The sequence below is a fragment of the Merops nubicus genome, unplaced genomic scaffold, assembly GCF_000691845.1.
Source record: "Merops nubicus isolate BGI_N331 unplaced genomic scaffold, ASM69184v1 scaffold447, whole genome shotgun sequence".
NCBI lineage: Eukaryota > Metazoa > Chordata > Aves > Coraciiformes > Meropidae > Merops > Merops nubicus.
Window position 1 is genome coordinate 47734 of NW_008618078.1, and position 17559 is coordinate 65292.

The window sequence follows — 17559 nt, forward strand, 5'->3', positions numbered from 1 at the left end:
CTAGGCCTACAGAGACACCCTTTTCAACTATGAGGTGATTCGGTCAGACCAAATTATGTTCAACAACCATCAGCATGACTTTGTTTCAGCCAATGGCAAAAACGACCAGTGACCTACACTACAGAGCTGTTCCTGATTTTTATTCCCTATAGGTATAAAGGGAAAAGGAATGACACTTCAGATAGCACACAGATACAGGCATGGCACTAACATGGGCAAAATTACAGAGTCTTATTCTTCATCCATTCCTCTGCTTCTGACAGTGGAAGGAAGGTGGCCACGGTAACACACACCACATGGGTCAACAACTACACGTGCAAGGCTAAAAGTCAACCTTCTTCTGTAACGTTTCAGAGAGAGCATTATGAGCAGCACAAACCATTCCGCCACCTTCAAACTCAATACACTCCAGTAACTCGCAAACAAGTTGCCCTGAGTGAAGCATTTCCCCTCTGCAACAGAGCCCAGGGTGCCGAGATCAGGTGTGCAAGCCAACGGGCCAGCCAGAGGGTCCCGGCAGAACAGCACCCAGCCCTGCACGAGTTCAGACACAACTATGAATGGGAATATGCTGCAGAATCAAGTTCATTCCCATATAACACACTCAGGTTCTCTCAAACCCACTGATATTTAACAGGGACATGTCACTGATGGCTGTCCCACAAGCCAATTGCTACCACACTGCTACTACATGAAACTGTACAGCCCAAGTCCTCTATTTTATTCAGATCAGTCTAAAAAAGCATTCTGCTCGCCCGATAACACCGACGTGGGCATCACTTAGACAACTGCCATGTGACAAGCTTCTCAACACGTAAGACAATATCACTGCATTTCAGATGTAGAAGTCTTATTTGCATATGACTGACAAGCGAGCAGAAGCATGCTGGCTATCAGAGTTTTTCTCCTTAATACTTGAAGGCGTATCAGCAGGATCACTGCCCCTCAATCAAAGCGAGAACCACCCATCCTCAGAGCAACCAATGGCTGCTGATCCACGACCCTCCTGTAACATCATCTAAACAGTCTGTTGCAGGCCCAAACATTCCCTAATAGCCACTTCAGTAACGCTGCATCCCGCAGAGTGCCTCTGCAGCTCCCTACAGACCTGCCAGAAGGTTGGCACGCAGACAGCACAACTGAAATTTAAAAAGAAATCAAAAAAATAAGCCAACACAGCTTCAACGTTTTGCTCCATGCACCCCTCAGCCGGCAGATCCCCTGCTCAGTGCCCTCATGCACCATTCCAACAGCTGCACAGCAAAGCTGACGTGATTACAAGGTTCTGAGGAACATGCACTAGTAATGAAATGATTTCATAAACATTTCAAGAAGTCACAAATAACAGCAAAAATCATCATTCTTAAGGGGAGGCCAGAGTGATGTAGCCTACCTGCAGGGGCTGAATGGATCATCCATGACTATGACAGGCTCTTGTGGGCTTAGATGGATTCCTGAACCCTCTACTTAACAGCTAAAACTCTGCCTTTTCCACTCTACCAACTCAAAATGGAGGCACATGCAGTCTGAGAGACCTCAGAGAGCTTTCACTGAGCTTGTGCTATGACCTAAGCCTGCACGCAGAACGCAGAAACTTCGCCCTCGGACTGACAGGACTGAGCATGTGCCGTGACCCTCCCTCAGCCGCACGCCTCTCTCGGCGCAATCCATCTCAACCCCGCCGCTTCCGTAAATACAGCGCCGGAGCCGCGGCTCGGCTGCGGGCGGGAAGGGAGTGGGGCCTTCGCGAGGGGATCCCGCACGGCCGACGCGCCACAGCCCGGCTTCGGAGAGGAGACGCACCCGTCTAAACGCCTCTAAAAGCTGCTTCTTCCTCGTCTGTGATTAGCTTTCAGAAGATTTACATTCGTTAACAGGCTTAGAGGCTTTCGCAGATTCCAGTGACAGAAGCGTCACGGTTTAATATACAATTTATTTGTTAGGAAAGGAGGCGGCGAGCCGATTCACAAAATACGTTTATTCTACCTGTCAATAACGCAGTATCTGAGAGGGTTTAAAGCAGGTGAATGCTCAGCAGCAACACCGTTGCCACTTACAAGCACGTGTGAACGCAAGGTGAACCCAAGAGGAGCCAGACTTGACTCAGGGTTTGAACTTCCCTCATCATCCTTGATTTTTGGCCTTCCTGTTAATTAATGCAAATGTTCACAGAAATTCTTAGCTATCTGCTTATAAGAAGGTAAATCCCCTCTCCCTACAGCACAAAATGCTTTAATTAGTGTACCTGACTCCACTTCAGAGCATCTGAAATTACTACAAGGCTAGAGAAGGATAAAAAGTTGCTCAAATTTTAAAATACAGAAAAAGTAAAACAGATTGGACCACAGAACAAACCCAGATTTTCTCTCTTACAATAATCCAGTGAGAAAATTTCATTAACCACATCAGTGGATACACCTTTCTTGTCACCCATGTAATGTTAACTGCCCACCCCGTTTTTGGGCACCTTCACCAATACAGCATGGTTCCCCCCAATGAACACAATAACAATTCAAACATTCAGTGACTTGAACAGTTCAGCTACTGAGGCTCTGCCAAAACTCATCTACCCAACCTACCAAGCTCATTCATAATCTGAAGGAGCCATTGCCTAAGATCCAGGATAGAGGGGCTTGACTCAAACTTGCGGGGAAAGAAACACCAAAAACAACCAATCATGATTAAAGTTCCTGTTTTTTTAAATATTAAGCTATACTAGGTTATGTATTTATAACTTCCAGAAACGCAATGAAGATTTATAAATTGCTTTACCAAAAAAAAAAAAATTCCCCAACACAAACCCAAGAAAACCAAATAGAATGTCATGGTGAGTTTATCTATCAGCTCACTCCTGTTACAAAAATAGTACAGGAGGCAACATTCAAAACAAGACTGTCTGACCAGATTTTCCCAGACTACAGACTAGAAGAAGAAAACTACTCCAAAGATGTTGCACAGTCTTTACCAGCTGATGGATTTGAGTAGGAACACTTACAAGGCCAAATGTATTTAGTCTTCATTTCAGCTGCAACTGAAAGGCATGTCTGGATTTTTTTTTGCTCTTGTTCTGAATTGTGTTTTTTCTCCTCAAGTTCACAATATGATCTTGAGGGAAAAGTTCTAAGCTTTTATGCTGCCTTCCAGTTCAAAGATAAATCGAGATGGGGACACACAGAAATAATGTTCCAAATTGTATTAGTGAGTGTGGTATCAGTCGGAAAGAACCCCATGAAGTTATAAATCCATTTATCTAAATGCGGTTTGGGGAGAATTTGTTGTCTGTTTGTTTAGAAGGAATAAAATGCAAAGCACTTCAACACATGACAATACCTCCTAACATGAAGTGAGGGTGCTCAGCATCTTCCATAATGCCTTCCTGGGAGTATTAGACAACAGTGATACAAACCAACTTTGCTGTAATTTAGTAAGACATACAGCAACCATCTGTTTCACATCACATGGGCATACTGAAGTCCCCCATTTCCCTCATCAGGAGGATTCCCGGTTGTATTTCAAATCACTAAATCTATTTTAAAAATAATAAATTGGACTTGGATTATGCTGCAGGAATTGTCTTATATTAGCAACGTACACCACAAACTGTCATAGCCTTCTACTAAGCGTAAGCGTAATAAGAACTCATTTTAAGGCTCCAATTTGAGACATAAGGATGGATGTAATTAAAATCTTTTATGATCATTGCACCCTCTATCACTGCCCTAGGCACTATTATATGCATAGAATCAAAATATTCTGACTGCTAAGAATTAACCAGACAAAAAGCTGAAAAAGGCAAAACAGAGCTTGGCAGTCCTCTTTAGCCTCCGTTCCATTTGGGTTGCAGATACCAATTTATCATTCAACTCCAATTTTTTCCTACAGGGCCATAACATTAAGATGAAGCTTTGAAAATCCTGTCTACACACAACTCCACACTGGCTTCTTCACTTCATAGGAATATACACCATTCTTACCTGTTTCTAGACCTGAAACTTGTATTCCACCCACTATGCTTTCCAATGAAAGGGGGGGAAGTAATAAATAAATTAAAAGTCTCTTGAGTCAGACTTTCCACAGAAACCCCCTTCCAGACAACATGAAATAGTAAGCCAAGGAGGACAAAAAAAGAAAGACTAAGTCATCCTCCATTTCACTCTTGGGAACACTCCTCTCAGTGACACACAAATACTCATTTAGCTCACACCATCATCCACAATAAGAACACTTCAGAAGATTACAGATAAAGTAAGTGTGTGTTGTGGTATAAAAATACAGACAAGATCCTCCCAAAACATCTATTCAGAAAATTCACCCATGCATGAATGTTTAGTATTATTTTGTTCTACAAAGCAAAACAACCTTGTGGAAGACAACACAATTCATGGCCCTGAAAACTGTTTGTAAAATAACAAGTGATAATTTCTAGCTCCAAGTAAAAGTTCAGTAGCATTTCAATCTATGTTTACTTCCAGATGTCAGTGTCAGACAAAACTTCATCATGTATTTACTTACTCCCAAGATCAAATAACTGATGTCCTAAGTACATGCCAGTACAGCACAAAAAGAGGCCGATACCAACGGTGGCATTTGGAGTGGCTGCACCCTTGAGAGAGGCAGTTCCAAGCTGTTTCTGTAAGATGCAGGTTTCATGCACCATGTCAGAGCACAAAAGGAAGGACTGGGAAAAGTTCCTGCCAGAATCAGCTACATCTGGCAGAGTACTACAGACAGGGTAGTAACTCCAGCTGTAATAAATGAGTGGTGAGATGTAAGCTGGTGAAGAACAGCTGTCTGAGGTCAAGCAGCATGTTCAACAGCATTCCCAAGCCTCACTGGGTATTTTTTAACAGGCAGAGCTGATTTCTGTCTCAAGCACCAAAATCAACAACTTAAACTGTTGCTGTTGCTGATTTTCTAGGGCAGTAGATTTGGTCTGGTTTTGTTTGTCCTTTAATTCTTCTTGACTGCTATTCTACATACTTTGAAATGCTTATAAACTGATTTCAAGGTCTAAGCAATTCACCTAACATTTCTTCTTTGATAAAGCACTGGTCTCATCTGGCTAGCTGGCGAACCTAAAAGTTTGAGTGGGGTTCCAGAGCAGTGGAATTAGTCAGAGCAGTCACTTCTCTGAAGACGTAAAATTACTTTTAATGACTTAACATAAAATAGTTTCTTTCCCACCTGGCTATACGAACTCAGTGGATGTATTCCACACTCTTGAGAGCCAGGAATGTATTCCAGCTCTACTCACTAGCTTGATTAACACTATTCAAGGTGACAAGACCCAGCCTCTAGCTTTAAGATCAGTTCAGGATTACAAGTTGATATTTCCCAAGCTAATTGCAAGCTTTCAAACAGAAAAGAAAGGACAAAACATACTTGGCTTTAGCACTGCATGCTCCAAGAACAAAAGGGCCTCCTACTAGATCCACCACAGCAGTGTTTTGGATGGTTTCAGAGTCTGGGATTTTTGTGGGTTGTTATGCAAATGGAACACATGAAAACACAGGAATAGTTGGATTCCAAATACATTGAGCATCTCATGCTGAACATAAAATAAAATATATCTTTGTAGGTGCAATCCACAGTTTAAGCTTGCTTGGTCTAAGACTATATTTCTACAAGTCAGTTGAGGGCTCCTACTGCAGTATTCAAAACTTATCTACAACATACTGTTACTTCAAGGTGCCATGAACATTCTCCATCCTTCCCACGTGAAGCAAAGCACTACATTACAAAACCAGATCAAGCTGAAGACAAAACTTTGTTTTTATAGAGAAACCATTAATTCCTCATCTGGGAGTTACAATCCTTTTACTTCCAAAAGCAAAATACCCAGTAATTCAGTATTCAAAGCAGCCATGCATGCAAAAAAGCAGCAAATACACAGGTCAAAAATCATCACAGCAACCTAGAATCAGCTCCTGTTTCTAAACCTCTCCCCATTCCAAAGACAAAATACAGACTTGAAAGGCTAGAATTAAAAAACACTGGCTGCAACCAAAAGAAGAAAAGCCCACATTTTGAGAGCTGGCTAGTCTGAGTAATTAGCTGATCACTGAGTGCTATGCTGTGTCATTTCATTGATCTTTTCAGGCTCAGTCATTTCCTAATAGCTGGAAAAATTAACAGGTCCTTCTACACCGAAAGTGAGTTTAAAGCTGAACTGACAACTCACATAAATGGTATTTCATAAGAGAAATCATCCATTAAGTGCAGAACTTGAACACTAATAAATAGTTCATTCAGTATCCACCCCCTCAAAACAAAAATGCACTGAAGAAAAGTGATAAAGTTAAATACAGGGCTCAAGCATGAAGCTGGGCATCAGAGAGGTATCATGACACACATCATAAATACCTCTCCTTGTTGGACTGCTCCAAAAATATACAGAAATTATGCTAAAATACTATTTTAGCATATTGTATTTTAAAATTATTATAGAATTTCATGCCTTTTCTCCCCCAGAACTGAGCACCATACACTACCAAAATTGCCTCCTAAGGGCTTCCACTGACAACACCCACTAGGAATGTCAGCTGGATCGATTAAGGGAGGTGACCAAGTCCAATACCCTGCCTCAGACACATGGACAGTTTAAGACACTTGAGACTAAGGTACAGGAAGCCTCATAAATAGGCAATTACACAATAACATGCCCACACAGAGAGTTTCTTCCTAACTGCAAGCAGTTAGTGGTTGGCTAAGCCCTGAAGCACAAAGATTCCCATCTGTGTTAAAAACAGCAAATCTACCATCTAATGATTCAAATGTTTATTATTTATATGCCTATCTAATCCCCACTTAAACTAATACTTTTCTCAACAATATCTCTATAAATCAAGATCCACAGCTAATTATGTTTTCTGCACTGAAAGAAACAATACAACTTTTGGCTGGCACAGACCTTGCTGAGCCCTGTTACACATTAATCTTTTACTCAAGTGCTCACACAAATATGACCCCAGACAACAAACTGTTCAAGGCTGGTATTTCTAAAGGCATTCTCTGTGGGTATAAAACTACATAAATGGAAAAAAATACGAGTCAGGCTTTGGACGTGAAGAATAATGAAGGTACAGTGCAGTATCAGCTTTTCCTTCCAAACAGAGCCAGTGAAGACTGGTTGTCCAAGTCCCAGGCAGACTGAACAAACTGTGCAATTGAAGAGCCTGCTGGACATACCTTATTCAAACATGTAATTATTCCCAGAAAACTTTCCTTCTGTACCTTTAATTTGGCCTAGGCCAGGGAAGCATGAACTAGGAATTGTTGATACAGGACTCTATAAGAGTATTTACATGTGAAAGCTGTGAATTTCCACACTTAAAAACTTCCAACTTGATTTCTTAAAAATGGGTTAAGTTCCAATGTTAGTTACTAGCTTCCCCCTCACATTCCCTTGCACCCCCACTTTCCTATCAGCACCATACTTGATTCTAACTTTTCTTCCCTTGAATGGTTTTGTTGTTGCTACAGGTTCAAGATCAGTAGTAAAGCTTGCCTTTAAAAGTCACTTCACTTACCTTGTCTCTGGATTATAGCCCAGTATGTAGAAAAATGAATCCACTCGAGCTTTAAACTCTCTAGCAGCAAATATGTCAGAGAAATGGGAGATGTTACACTTCCCTCTGAAAGAGAGAGGAGAAAATGATATTAGGATTCTATCTCAAATAACTGCTAGTTTAATTAAGTGCTACTGCAATCTGTGTATAAACCACAGACATTCTTGTGTTCTCACAAATGTCTAAAACATCATAAATACAATCCTATTGTAACAAATAACCATGCAGATTTTTCCCACTGTGGAAGAGAAGAAAACTCAGTTACTGTGTCTCAGATGGTGTTCTACAAACATACATGACTTCATTCAGCCAGCACACAGTCCTGGAGCCCACATTTAATCAGACTAATGAACAATTAGAATACCATGCTGAAAATCTTCTTTTTACAGTCCTATTACACTTATGCTCAAAAAAATCCTACTATTCATACTGTTTAGAAAGCCAAATAAAACTTCAATTTAATAACATTTCCAAATAAAACCCAAAGCTATGCTGGTTTTAGCAAGACTGCAATTCTAACAGTGCAAATTCCAAACACAAATGTTTCTCCCTTCTGCTTTCATATAAGAAGTGAAACAGACTTTTAAAAATGGAGAGAGAAAGAGAGAAGAGAATTTATGAGCTTCTTCTACAACAGACTGTTAATATTTTTTTTTAATATAGTTTGTTGATGGAGTCATTATCCTTAAGGAGGAGCATGAAGACTTGCTGTAAGAAGTTGTATCTCATTTCCTCAAGGGTTTGTTGGGCTGTTAATGTTCAGCAGCTGCTCCTGTGTTGCCATTCAATGCGTTGCACTTTACTGCTGCCAAGCAGATCAGATCAGAAGCAGGCAGAGATAAACGGGCCAGACAGCCAAAGAGTTCCAGCTTTTTATCTGAACCTGATTCAATGCAATAAACAAAGCACAAGATTTAGCTCTTTTTCAGTATGTCAAGCTTTCCAGTATTAATATGGATAGCATCTCTTTTCACTTGCATGTACTGAATAGTGTTTGCTATTATAAATAAGCTGCTGTGGGGCTTATTTAACATTGCAAAAAGGTTTGCCAGTCTTGGTTAAAATTGAATGAAGTGCTGTTGCCACCAGGACACTCAGATGAAGAATTATTTTGCCTGCAATAATCCTGGATCTGTTTGCCTGGTCTTTTCAGCAGAGCTTAGAAGCACTGCACACTTGAAAAACTGCCCTAGGAAGCCGAAATGCTGAGCTGCTTTCCCTTCCTGATCGTTTCATGGCAAAGCACTTCAAAAAACCTTACCAAACAGGCACTGAGAACTCGGCCCTGGAACACACCACCTACTACAGGTGGGGAAAAAACACCAGAAGGATGAATAAAGTTGCCAACCATTTTAAGACAAAATCGATACAGCTCTCCTGTGAGCTGAGGCCACATAATTGTCCCTGTGATTGCCTAATTCTTAGCAACTGCCTTGCTGGCAGAGGACAAAGCCACGCTGGATATTATACAGGTCATGTCAGGTTGTAATGGAACATTAACAAGGTCCATAATTGAGACATCATGCAGAAATACTGAAAGACAAACTTGTTCACTAGTATTTATTTTATCCCTGGTGGCTGAAGCTACTTTCCTAGTTTAGTCATTTAGAACGAAAGAAAATGAGAAGGGGTATTTGTTTTGATATTTCACATTAAATTCACATTTTAAAAGTGTTTTTGGGGAAAATACTGTTTCTTTTCAATAATTCCTCTGACAGTTAATAAACATTTTCCAGATAAGCTTCTATTATTTATCCTAATGAAAGCAGTTCATTTTGTTCACAGCATTTTGGACTACTACATATTGCCATGAAGATTTACCACACAGGTAAAATGGACATAATTTCTATTACACACTTCACAGGGATCTACAAGCATCCTCTAGTTAATTTTTTTTTTCCACTGGTTACAGCCGAAGATTGGTGGTTACAATCACTGGTTTTATTTCCCAGTTTGTCATCCATTCCTTGTGTGACCAGAGCCATTTGTTAGCAGAGGGCAGAGAAATAATCTTGTATCATAATAAATTAGAATTTCACGTTTACCCTCCTTTCACACATGACAATACTTTCTGCCTACGTTATCCTCTCAAACACTAAGAACACCACACGAAATTACACTTAGGTTTATCCTGTACACTGGAAATTAGTGACATGTATTAATCCCAATTTGCTAGAAAAAAAACAGCAAAAATATAATCTTTATCAGATTTATCTTTAATCTTAGGTACCATCTTCAAGCCTGTATGAATTATCAGGAGCATGAACAACCCAGAACAAAACAACAGTGGAAGCATATGCCAAGAGAAACCAAAGGTGATCTAACAGGCACTTCTGGGAGGCACTTCCAAAAAGAGGTGGCAGATAAAACCCAAGACAGGTTGAGAAAGGCATCAGTTTGGTCTTTTAGCAGCCTTCACTCCATTCAGAAGGGGAGAAGAGAAGGTTATTTTTCAAGTTTGCTTAGTATGCATATATTCCATTTTTATCTTTCCTTTGTTATCTTCTCTTTCAAGAAAAAAAACAGAAAGGCTGTAGGAGAGAAGTTAAAATACTCCCAGGGAAAATTCCATGCACATAGTTCAGCTTCTCTCTTTTTAAGCAGACAGATTCCCAAGATGGGTTCCATCAAGACCACCAGCCAGCCTCCTGCTAGCTTGTTTCTGAGCATGTCAATTGGAAGGTGACCTTCTGTAACTTGAAAAGGAGCTGTGGAATTCCATGAGATTATAGCACACAACTGGAATTTTCCTAGTTCATAAAAAAAGGCTAATGTGCAAATCAAAGACTTCTTCCCACCCCTGCAACAGAAGGGGCAGCTAGTTTGTCTTGAAGTGGCTGCAGCCAAGTGACTGAACAAACCAATGTCTCCAGATGGTTCTAGTGAAACATCAAATGAGCATTATTAGCAGGGAGATTATTCAATTTACATTTTGACAGTACCCATGCACGCCTGGCACGCCGAAAACACGCTGAAAAATAATGTCTCACTGCTTCTATTTGAAAACATTTCCAAGTAATGGTGGATCCCCCCAGCCCAGGCAGAGGTTAGCCACTTAAGTTAAAAACTTGGGGAGTTAAGAGTAGCAACCTCCAGGGAAGGGCAGATAGTACAGAGAACAATACTCGGGTCCATTACCTCCTGTCTGTGCAGCTAGTTTTTAATGGAGCTCTTAGCTGAGCTGCAACAATGACAAGTGCCTCAGAGAAAAAGCCTTCAATGCAATTTAATCAGGGCAACATACTAACAGCCACTTCACCAGGAGATGCTATTGTTAGTAGTGAAATCAAACACGGAGGAGGGAAGGGTAGTATTGCTGCAGGAGCTAACAATAACCTAAACTGGCAATGATGGGAGGCTATCTTCTGAGCAACATTGATTAACTGAGATTAAAACGAGATGGTAGAATTACAGCTCCTTTTTGAATGAGAACAGATAACACAAGTTAATTACTGCAGGAGATGAGGAGAAAGCTGAGCAGTGTGCTAATAACACCCCCCATCCCCCAAACCAGAAAAAGCACCTCTCTTGGCAAGATTTTTCTCCTCCACCTCCGAGCCTCTGCACCACATCCTCTGTACCTTACCTGAGGGCAGCAGCGTGGTAAGTGTCAACATAATCTGAAATGAAGAGCTCTCGATTCTTGATAACTGGGTCTGTGATAACAAGCTCTCGTCCAGAGTCTGCCAGAAAGCAAAGACACAAACAAAAAACCACCAACACATTAGCTGCAGTCTGAAAGTATCCACCATGGCCATTTTGCAGGCAATTTTTACAGGTCAAAGTCTGAGGATGTTTCTTAGATGTACCCTCCTCAGTGTTAAAATGACAAACACTGAGATTATGTGGCCTGTAAGGTAGGGAAATAACCTAATATCCAGTTTTAGACAGGAATTCTCCCTGTCCAGAACTGCTGAAGGGAAAGAGATTTTAGGGGCGCTGGATGACACATGTCATCCAATGAGAATTACAAGTGGTCACTCGTAGGTGAAAGCAACTGAGTAATTTATCACTGACTTCAGATTTCCAGGTTAAGGTTTTGTTATATCTCAAAACTCCAACAAAATCTTGGGTTTGAGATAAATATTGATATTCACATTCAAACAGAAAATTCTCAGTGTTAAGAAAAAACTGGAAGATGTTTCCCATGACTTCTTTATAGTACTGCTGAAGAACAAAAACCCTTCCCCACATGCACAACAGTGTGACATAAAAAAGCAGCCACGTTACCAAGAATGCCCACTTTGTCACTGTGCCCCAAATCCCTCTGTTAGACGTTGCAAAATAGTAAAAGAAACATTAGGTTTGTGCAGCCTTTGCTAAAAGCACACGCCAAATGTCCTTAACGCCTGCAAAAAGGAGACTATCTGCTCAACTTTGTACTGCCATGCACCAAAAAGCTGCTGTGTTCCAGATTTCAAACATCAACTTTTATCATCGCATTTCACCTTGGAGCATCTTCAGAATTTTAAGTTGCCTCAAGGAAATTCCCTTGTAAGGACAGAAGCAAATGTTATGTCTCCCCTAGAGGCAAGAGATAAATGACACTGGAGTATGTACTGAAGTTTCTTCTGCTTCTATTGAACCCAAGATCACATTTGGTTTGGCAAAGAGAAAAGGGGGAAAAACTCAGCTACAAGTGCTTCAGTTACATCACTTATTGCAACATTAATGCCAGTGAGTATTGATAATGTGCAAGGTAGCATGAGTGTAAAAAACATTGTTCTTGTGACACTATGACAGAATTGCAAACAGAAAAGATGAAAGATTTCTTCAGAGAGCTTGGTCTTCAGCCAGTTAGCTATTAGTACACCATCCAGAAGGCCCCCAGAGAACCCAATGTTATTTTTTTCTCTATTCTTAAGGCAGCTGTATAATACAGCACATTATTTAAATCATTCCTGAAATGCAGCTGATTACAGCTATGGTTACAGGACATACACTACTTAGAACAAGCATGGAAGGTAAGAATCTATCTTCTAATAGATCCTTTTCATCAACAGTCCTTGTATCATATCCCTGTGCAAAAGCATTCTTGCTTTCTGGACTGTTAAAATTCAGAGTACAAATAAATCAAGCCTTACTCTACAGAGCCTAACTTACCATTCTCATTGTGTCTGTCCTGAACCAAATGCTGATAGACTGAATCTGGGACTTCAGACTGGCGATAGTACCATTTGACATTCATAAGGAGGTGGTCCCGTTTACTCTGAAAAAGAAGGTCTAAAAGCATTACTAAAAAGGAAATTAGACCACATCTGAAATCTTCTATAGCATAAAATTTGTTTTCATACTGAACAAAACCTGAGGTAAGATCCAAAGGGGAAGAAAACATTTCTATGACAGTGAAACAAGGACCATGTGCTAATGACAGACTGATGTGCAAACCAAACAAAGGCAACAAGAACCTACTGTGTCACTGTGCAGTTTTATCTCTCTATATATATGGCCAGCAAATACCAACACATTCCCTCACAAAAAACTAAACCAAGAAAAGAAGAGGCAGGGATCAGAAAGGACTGGAACTTGTGGCCTTGTGCAGCACGGTCTTAGTCTGCTCATTTCCAAAGCATGAAGTATTCATGGCCAAACACAAATGAAGAGCATCAGTAGTAACATAATTCAGAACAATTATTCTTAACGGTTGCAATCAAGACACTAGGTTCCCCCCCCCCAAGGACAGATGGATTCAGACACAATTGTAGATGTTCTTTATTACACTCCTTTACACAAAAGGGTGAGATGCTGCACTTCACTCCTAATAATTACAGGCTCCAACTGCTCGTGTACCTCACAAAACCAATGGCAACATTACCCAAAACTCTCTTCCACAAGGGCTCCTTTTTTGAGAATCCAGCTACCAGTTTGTTCCTTCTTAGAAAAACTAAAAACACCAATTTAAAAGACAATTTTCCCATCAAGTTATTACAGACTCTGCTTCAGTTGATCTTTGACACCCTTGGTAGTCAGTTCTCCGTATTGCTCCAAAGCACTTGCAGAACCAGAGGAAGGCCTGAAGGGAAATCAACATTCTTTTGGCATGAGGCAGCTGCAAGCACTGCTTGTTTTTTCTGGAACACAGTTCTCTAAAACCTTTGTAAGACTGCTCTTAAAACATTTACAAGTTAAACCACAGGTTACTGGACCAGAAAGTTCTTATCGCCTCTCCTGTTCACATCAGTCTAATTGTTACAGGAATTTCCACCTTCCTGCTTAACAAACATCAAAACCTTTCAATCCAACGCACTTCTTGAAGCCTTTGATGAAAACCACATGTAGTACCACAAAAAAGCTGCTAGTGGCAGCATTGGGCCAGAAAAAAGTTTAAGTAATCCACCACGACCCCATCTGCTCTGTGGACTGAAAACCTCAGAAAACACTCAAAAACATACTAAGCATACTTGTGCTGTACAGCAGAAACTTGAACCTACTTTTATTTTAAAAAGCACATTTGCAGAGACAACAAGCTTGTGTGATGCATGACAAAAATCAAAAGGACAGTCTGAGAGGCAATATCAGTACCTGCTGCCTGCTGCTCAATAAACGTGGTCTCAGGCTGTTCTGAAATAAAGCTCCATGCATCACTGGTTTTATGAATAGTCTCCCTGAATTCTAAAGACAAAAAAAATCCCAAAAACAACAAAACAAAAGAGCCAGTAAGTAACCTCCTGCTACGCTCGTGCTAAAAGTTCATTATTAGTGCTAACAAGGATTGTGAGCAACAATGATGGGAAACAAGAACCCAGCATTTCTCTGCGAGTTCCCTTTGCATTTCCTAGTTGAGAGGCAAAAGCTGCTCTGGTGTCACACAAAGCCCTGAGAGCACACTCAGAGCACTCACTGTGGCAGGAGTGCTACTCGCTCCTATATACAGATGGTTTACAACAAGCATCAAAAGCCAATACTTGAATTTTCCTGGTTTGCACCACTAAAGCCAGATGTCTTTCAAACAATAGAACTCTCCAAGGAGCACCGTTAAAGAGGCATAAGGACACATGAACATGCAACCATGAAGGAGCACTACAAACAGTACTGGGGTTTGTTGGTGGCTGTGTTTTTGAACAGCAAATTACATCAAGGGAGGAGAAGGACCAGAAATCTACACTGTGCTCTGCCAGGAGGGATGGTGCTTACACACACTTATCTACAAACCAAATCATCAAAAGCCTGAACAACCAATAACCAGTGTAGAGATCTGAGAAGAGGAACAAGCTATCCTATCCTGGTGAGCAGAAGAGCTGGGCATGGAGAGGAGAAAGGCAGCAAATGATGAATGGATACAGGCTCATCAGTAACCTCACTGCCACGCTGCTATGAGAGACAGGTTTGCTGAGAGAACACTGGGAGTGTACAAGTTGTGTGTGAAGGCAAATCCTTTATGTGTGCATGCATTGAGATTTTATCACAACAGAAAGGGAGGGATCAAAACTGTCAGATGTTTTCATTGCCTTGGCATCACACAGAGCTGTGAGCCGGGAGGTCACAGCTTTATTTTGAATTAGGCCAAGACTGTAAAGGAGATGCTGATGCAATCACTTCACTTTCCTGGCTCAGTTGCTTATTATATCACAGAATGGCAGAGGGCTTTTAGCAGTGCAGGGATGAGGCTAGGGTCAACAATCACAAAGCATTCTGATACACTTGGTTAAAAGAAATGAGTGGTTGGAAGTGAGGTTTTTCTTTCCACTTGCTGCCATAAGGGATCACTTCATTCTCTCCCCTCCTCCCAAAAGACCCTCACAATTTGTCATTCAGAGTTTTTCCTTATTGCTTTGTCTCTTGTAAGCTTCATTGTAAGTGCCTGAGTTACCCCCCTATGCATATTAAAAAAAATTGTAATGGATTACACAAGAGCTTATTAGGAATATTCACACACTGACACACAATGAATACAGTCAAAATACTTACTATGTTTTGCCCTATTTTACCACCTCAGCACTCAAAAATCCCCTACCTCACGAAAACATAACATCTACATACAGTCCAGAGCTCTTTGCTAGCTGCAAAGAAATTTTAATTGTAATGGAAGGTGCTCATTTCCTATTTTGAATCTTTGTTCTCAGACTCACAGAAGGCCTCAGTCACTTCCTTTGCTGTGTCTCATCCAGAGTTTAGCAGTTACTCTGCACACCAAAAGAGAGGAACAACGCTTCCTCCCCTGAAATCAGATTCACAATCAGGAAGAACACGAGGAATGAGATTGAGTTTCAGGAGGCTGGCTGAATCTAAGGAGTTTCCAGGGAAATGATGAATTGCCCTACTCTGCAACCTGCCAACAGGAATGGTATCGACTTCTTCAGGTTGATCATGTAGTTGTGAGGCACTGTCACGGGGGAAGATCACAAAGAAAAATAACAGGGGGTTTCATAACACAGAAAAGCGGCTTTTTCTTCACTACACTTTGGAAACAGAACTGATTTATCTTTAAAATGACAGAGAAAAAAGATAAAGTTAGAATTTGAACCAGAAGAGATTATTAAAAACAACAATCAAAGCAAATGTTGTGTATAAGCATAGATTTGAAGCCACGACCTACACCAACTTTCTATGCTTTTAACTTCTAAAACGCGAATTTTACAAAATAGGCATTTTAAATTAATTATAAATGACAGGGAAAGATGAACATGGCCCAAGTATATAACTCTACAAGTGATTAGACTCATTATATATCTTTCAAAACTGAAAGCAGCACCTGCTGCACGATGCTGACTGCTCTTCATCATTTGAATCACAGGACACGCATATGGCACAACTCAACGCCTCCCTGCCTAAGGAACCAGCACCAAAAATAGCAACGACCAGAGATGTGCAAGCAACTTCTTACAGAAGAGTCTCTGGACAATCATCCAACTTAAAATATGCTGACATACTAATAAGCTGCAGTTTGTGCTCTGCTGATAGCAGTTGGGTTTGGTTATGGGCTTTAGGGGGTGATCTGATTTCCTTCCTAAGCACCTCTGTTTCCCCACACTTGCTGCTTTTTGTCCAATTAATTTTAAAGCTTCGTTTTAAGAAGTATTTTCTGTATCTCCTCTCCAATGGGCATATTTTTGTGGGTTTTCATCTGAAGTTCCAATACCCCTAAAAATACAGAACGTCTGTCAGACCCTTGTGTTTCCACATTTACATCCTCCATCGCACAGACATTCCTCGACACGCTGGTTTCTCAGCCAGCTTTCTAAATCTGTATGTCACTTACAGAGCAGACTAGACTCGGGGGTGTGAAGGTGCCAACTTCTGTGGTAGACAATTTATTTTAGAACCATGTACACACAAAAGAAGCGTTCCTAGTTCATCAACTGTTACTTTTTTTTTTTTTAACACCTTTACATATGAAAAGCTGCAGATAGCCACATGCCAAATTCAGACTTGCAGAAATCACAGCAAAGGCAAGTGCTTTAATGCATCGTCCTGTCAGCTCAAAAAGATTCCCTGTGCTACAGGACTTCATTCTCCTCTCAAATGAAAAATATTGCTATTGTCACAGTACTCCAAGTACTCACTTGGGGGTTTGGTGCTGCTGCTGGTCTTGTTCCTCTTAAAAATATATGGATCAGTTTTGGACATTGAACAAGAATTAGGTAAAATCCGTAAATGGATTAAAGCAGCAGCCCAGTCCACAAGCATCTGCTCAATTTTATTTAGAAAAGAACCTCTCCCTTAAAGTGGAAAAGGGAATAAATCTTGAAGGTTCTCTTTACAAGAATGAATGTAGTGATTCTGACCACACTTATAACAACTCCAAGATGCCAATTTTCTTTCAGAACACACTTGAAAACACAGTTACTGTGCATTACTATTCCTATCTGAAGAGATTCCACATCCTCTTCCCAGGGTTATGACTAACCAAATTGTGCAAATGATCACAGATGTCCTGCAGATTCTCTCAGAGGGATTTAAGCAGTATCCTTCATTACTTGCCCTATTTAGATACCATGTTAAATCACAGCTAGCTTTGGAAACAATATACCAAATGCTGGGGATGACAGAT

General features: G+C 40.6%; 1 protein-coding gene across 1 annotated transcript in view; it reads right to left on the reverse strand.

Annotated features, from left to right (window-relative positions):
• LOC103775828 (arginine-glutamic acid dipeptide repeats protein-like) overlaps nt 1-17559 on the reverse strand; it is a gene marked incomplete at its 3' end in the record, with an annotated part of 81428 nt that overhangs the window by 25037 nt on the left and 38832 nt on the right. Inside the window, exons 2-5 of the mRNA XM_008943298.1 lie at nt 15830-15891; nt 12672-12777; nt 11155-11251; nt 7530-7634 (exon numbers count right to left, since the gene is read on the reverse strand). Coding sequence (XP_008941546.1) covers nt 7530-7634; nt 11155-11251; nt 12672-12777; nt 15830-15891 — 370 coding nt within the window. The remainder of the gene's footprint in view (nt 1-7529; nt 7635-11154; nt 11252-12671; nt 12778-15829; nt 15892-17559) is intronic.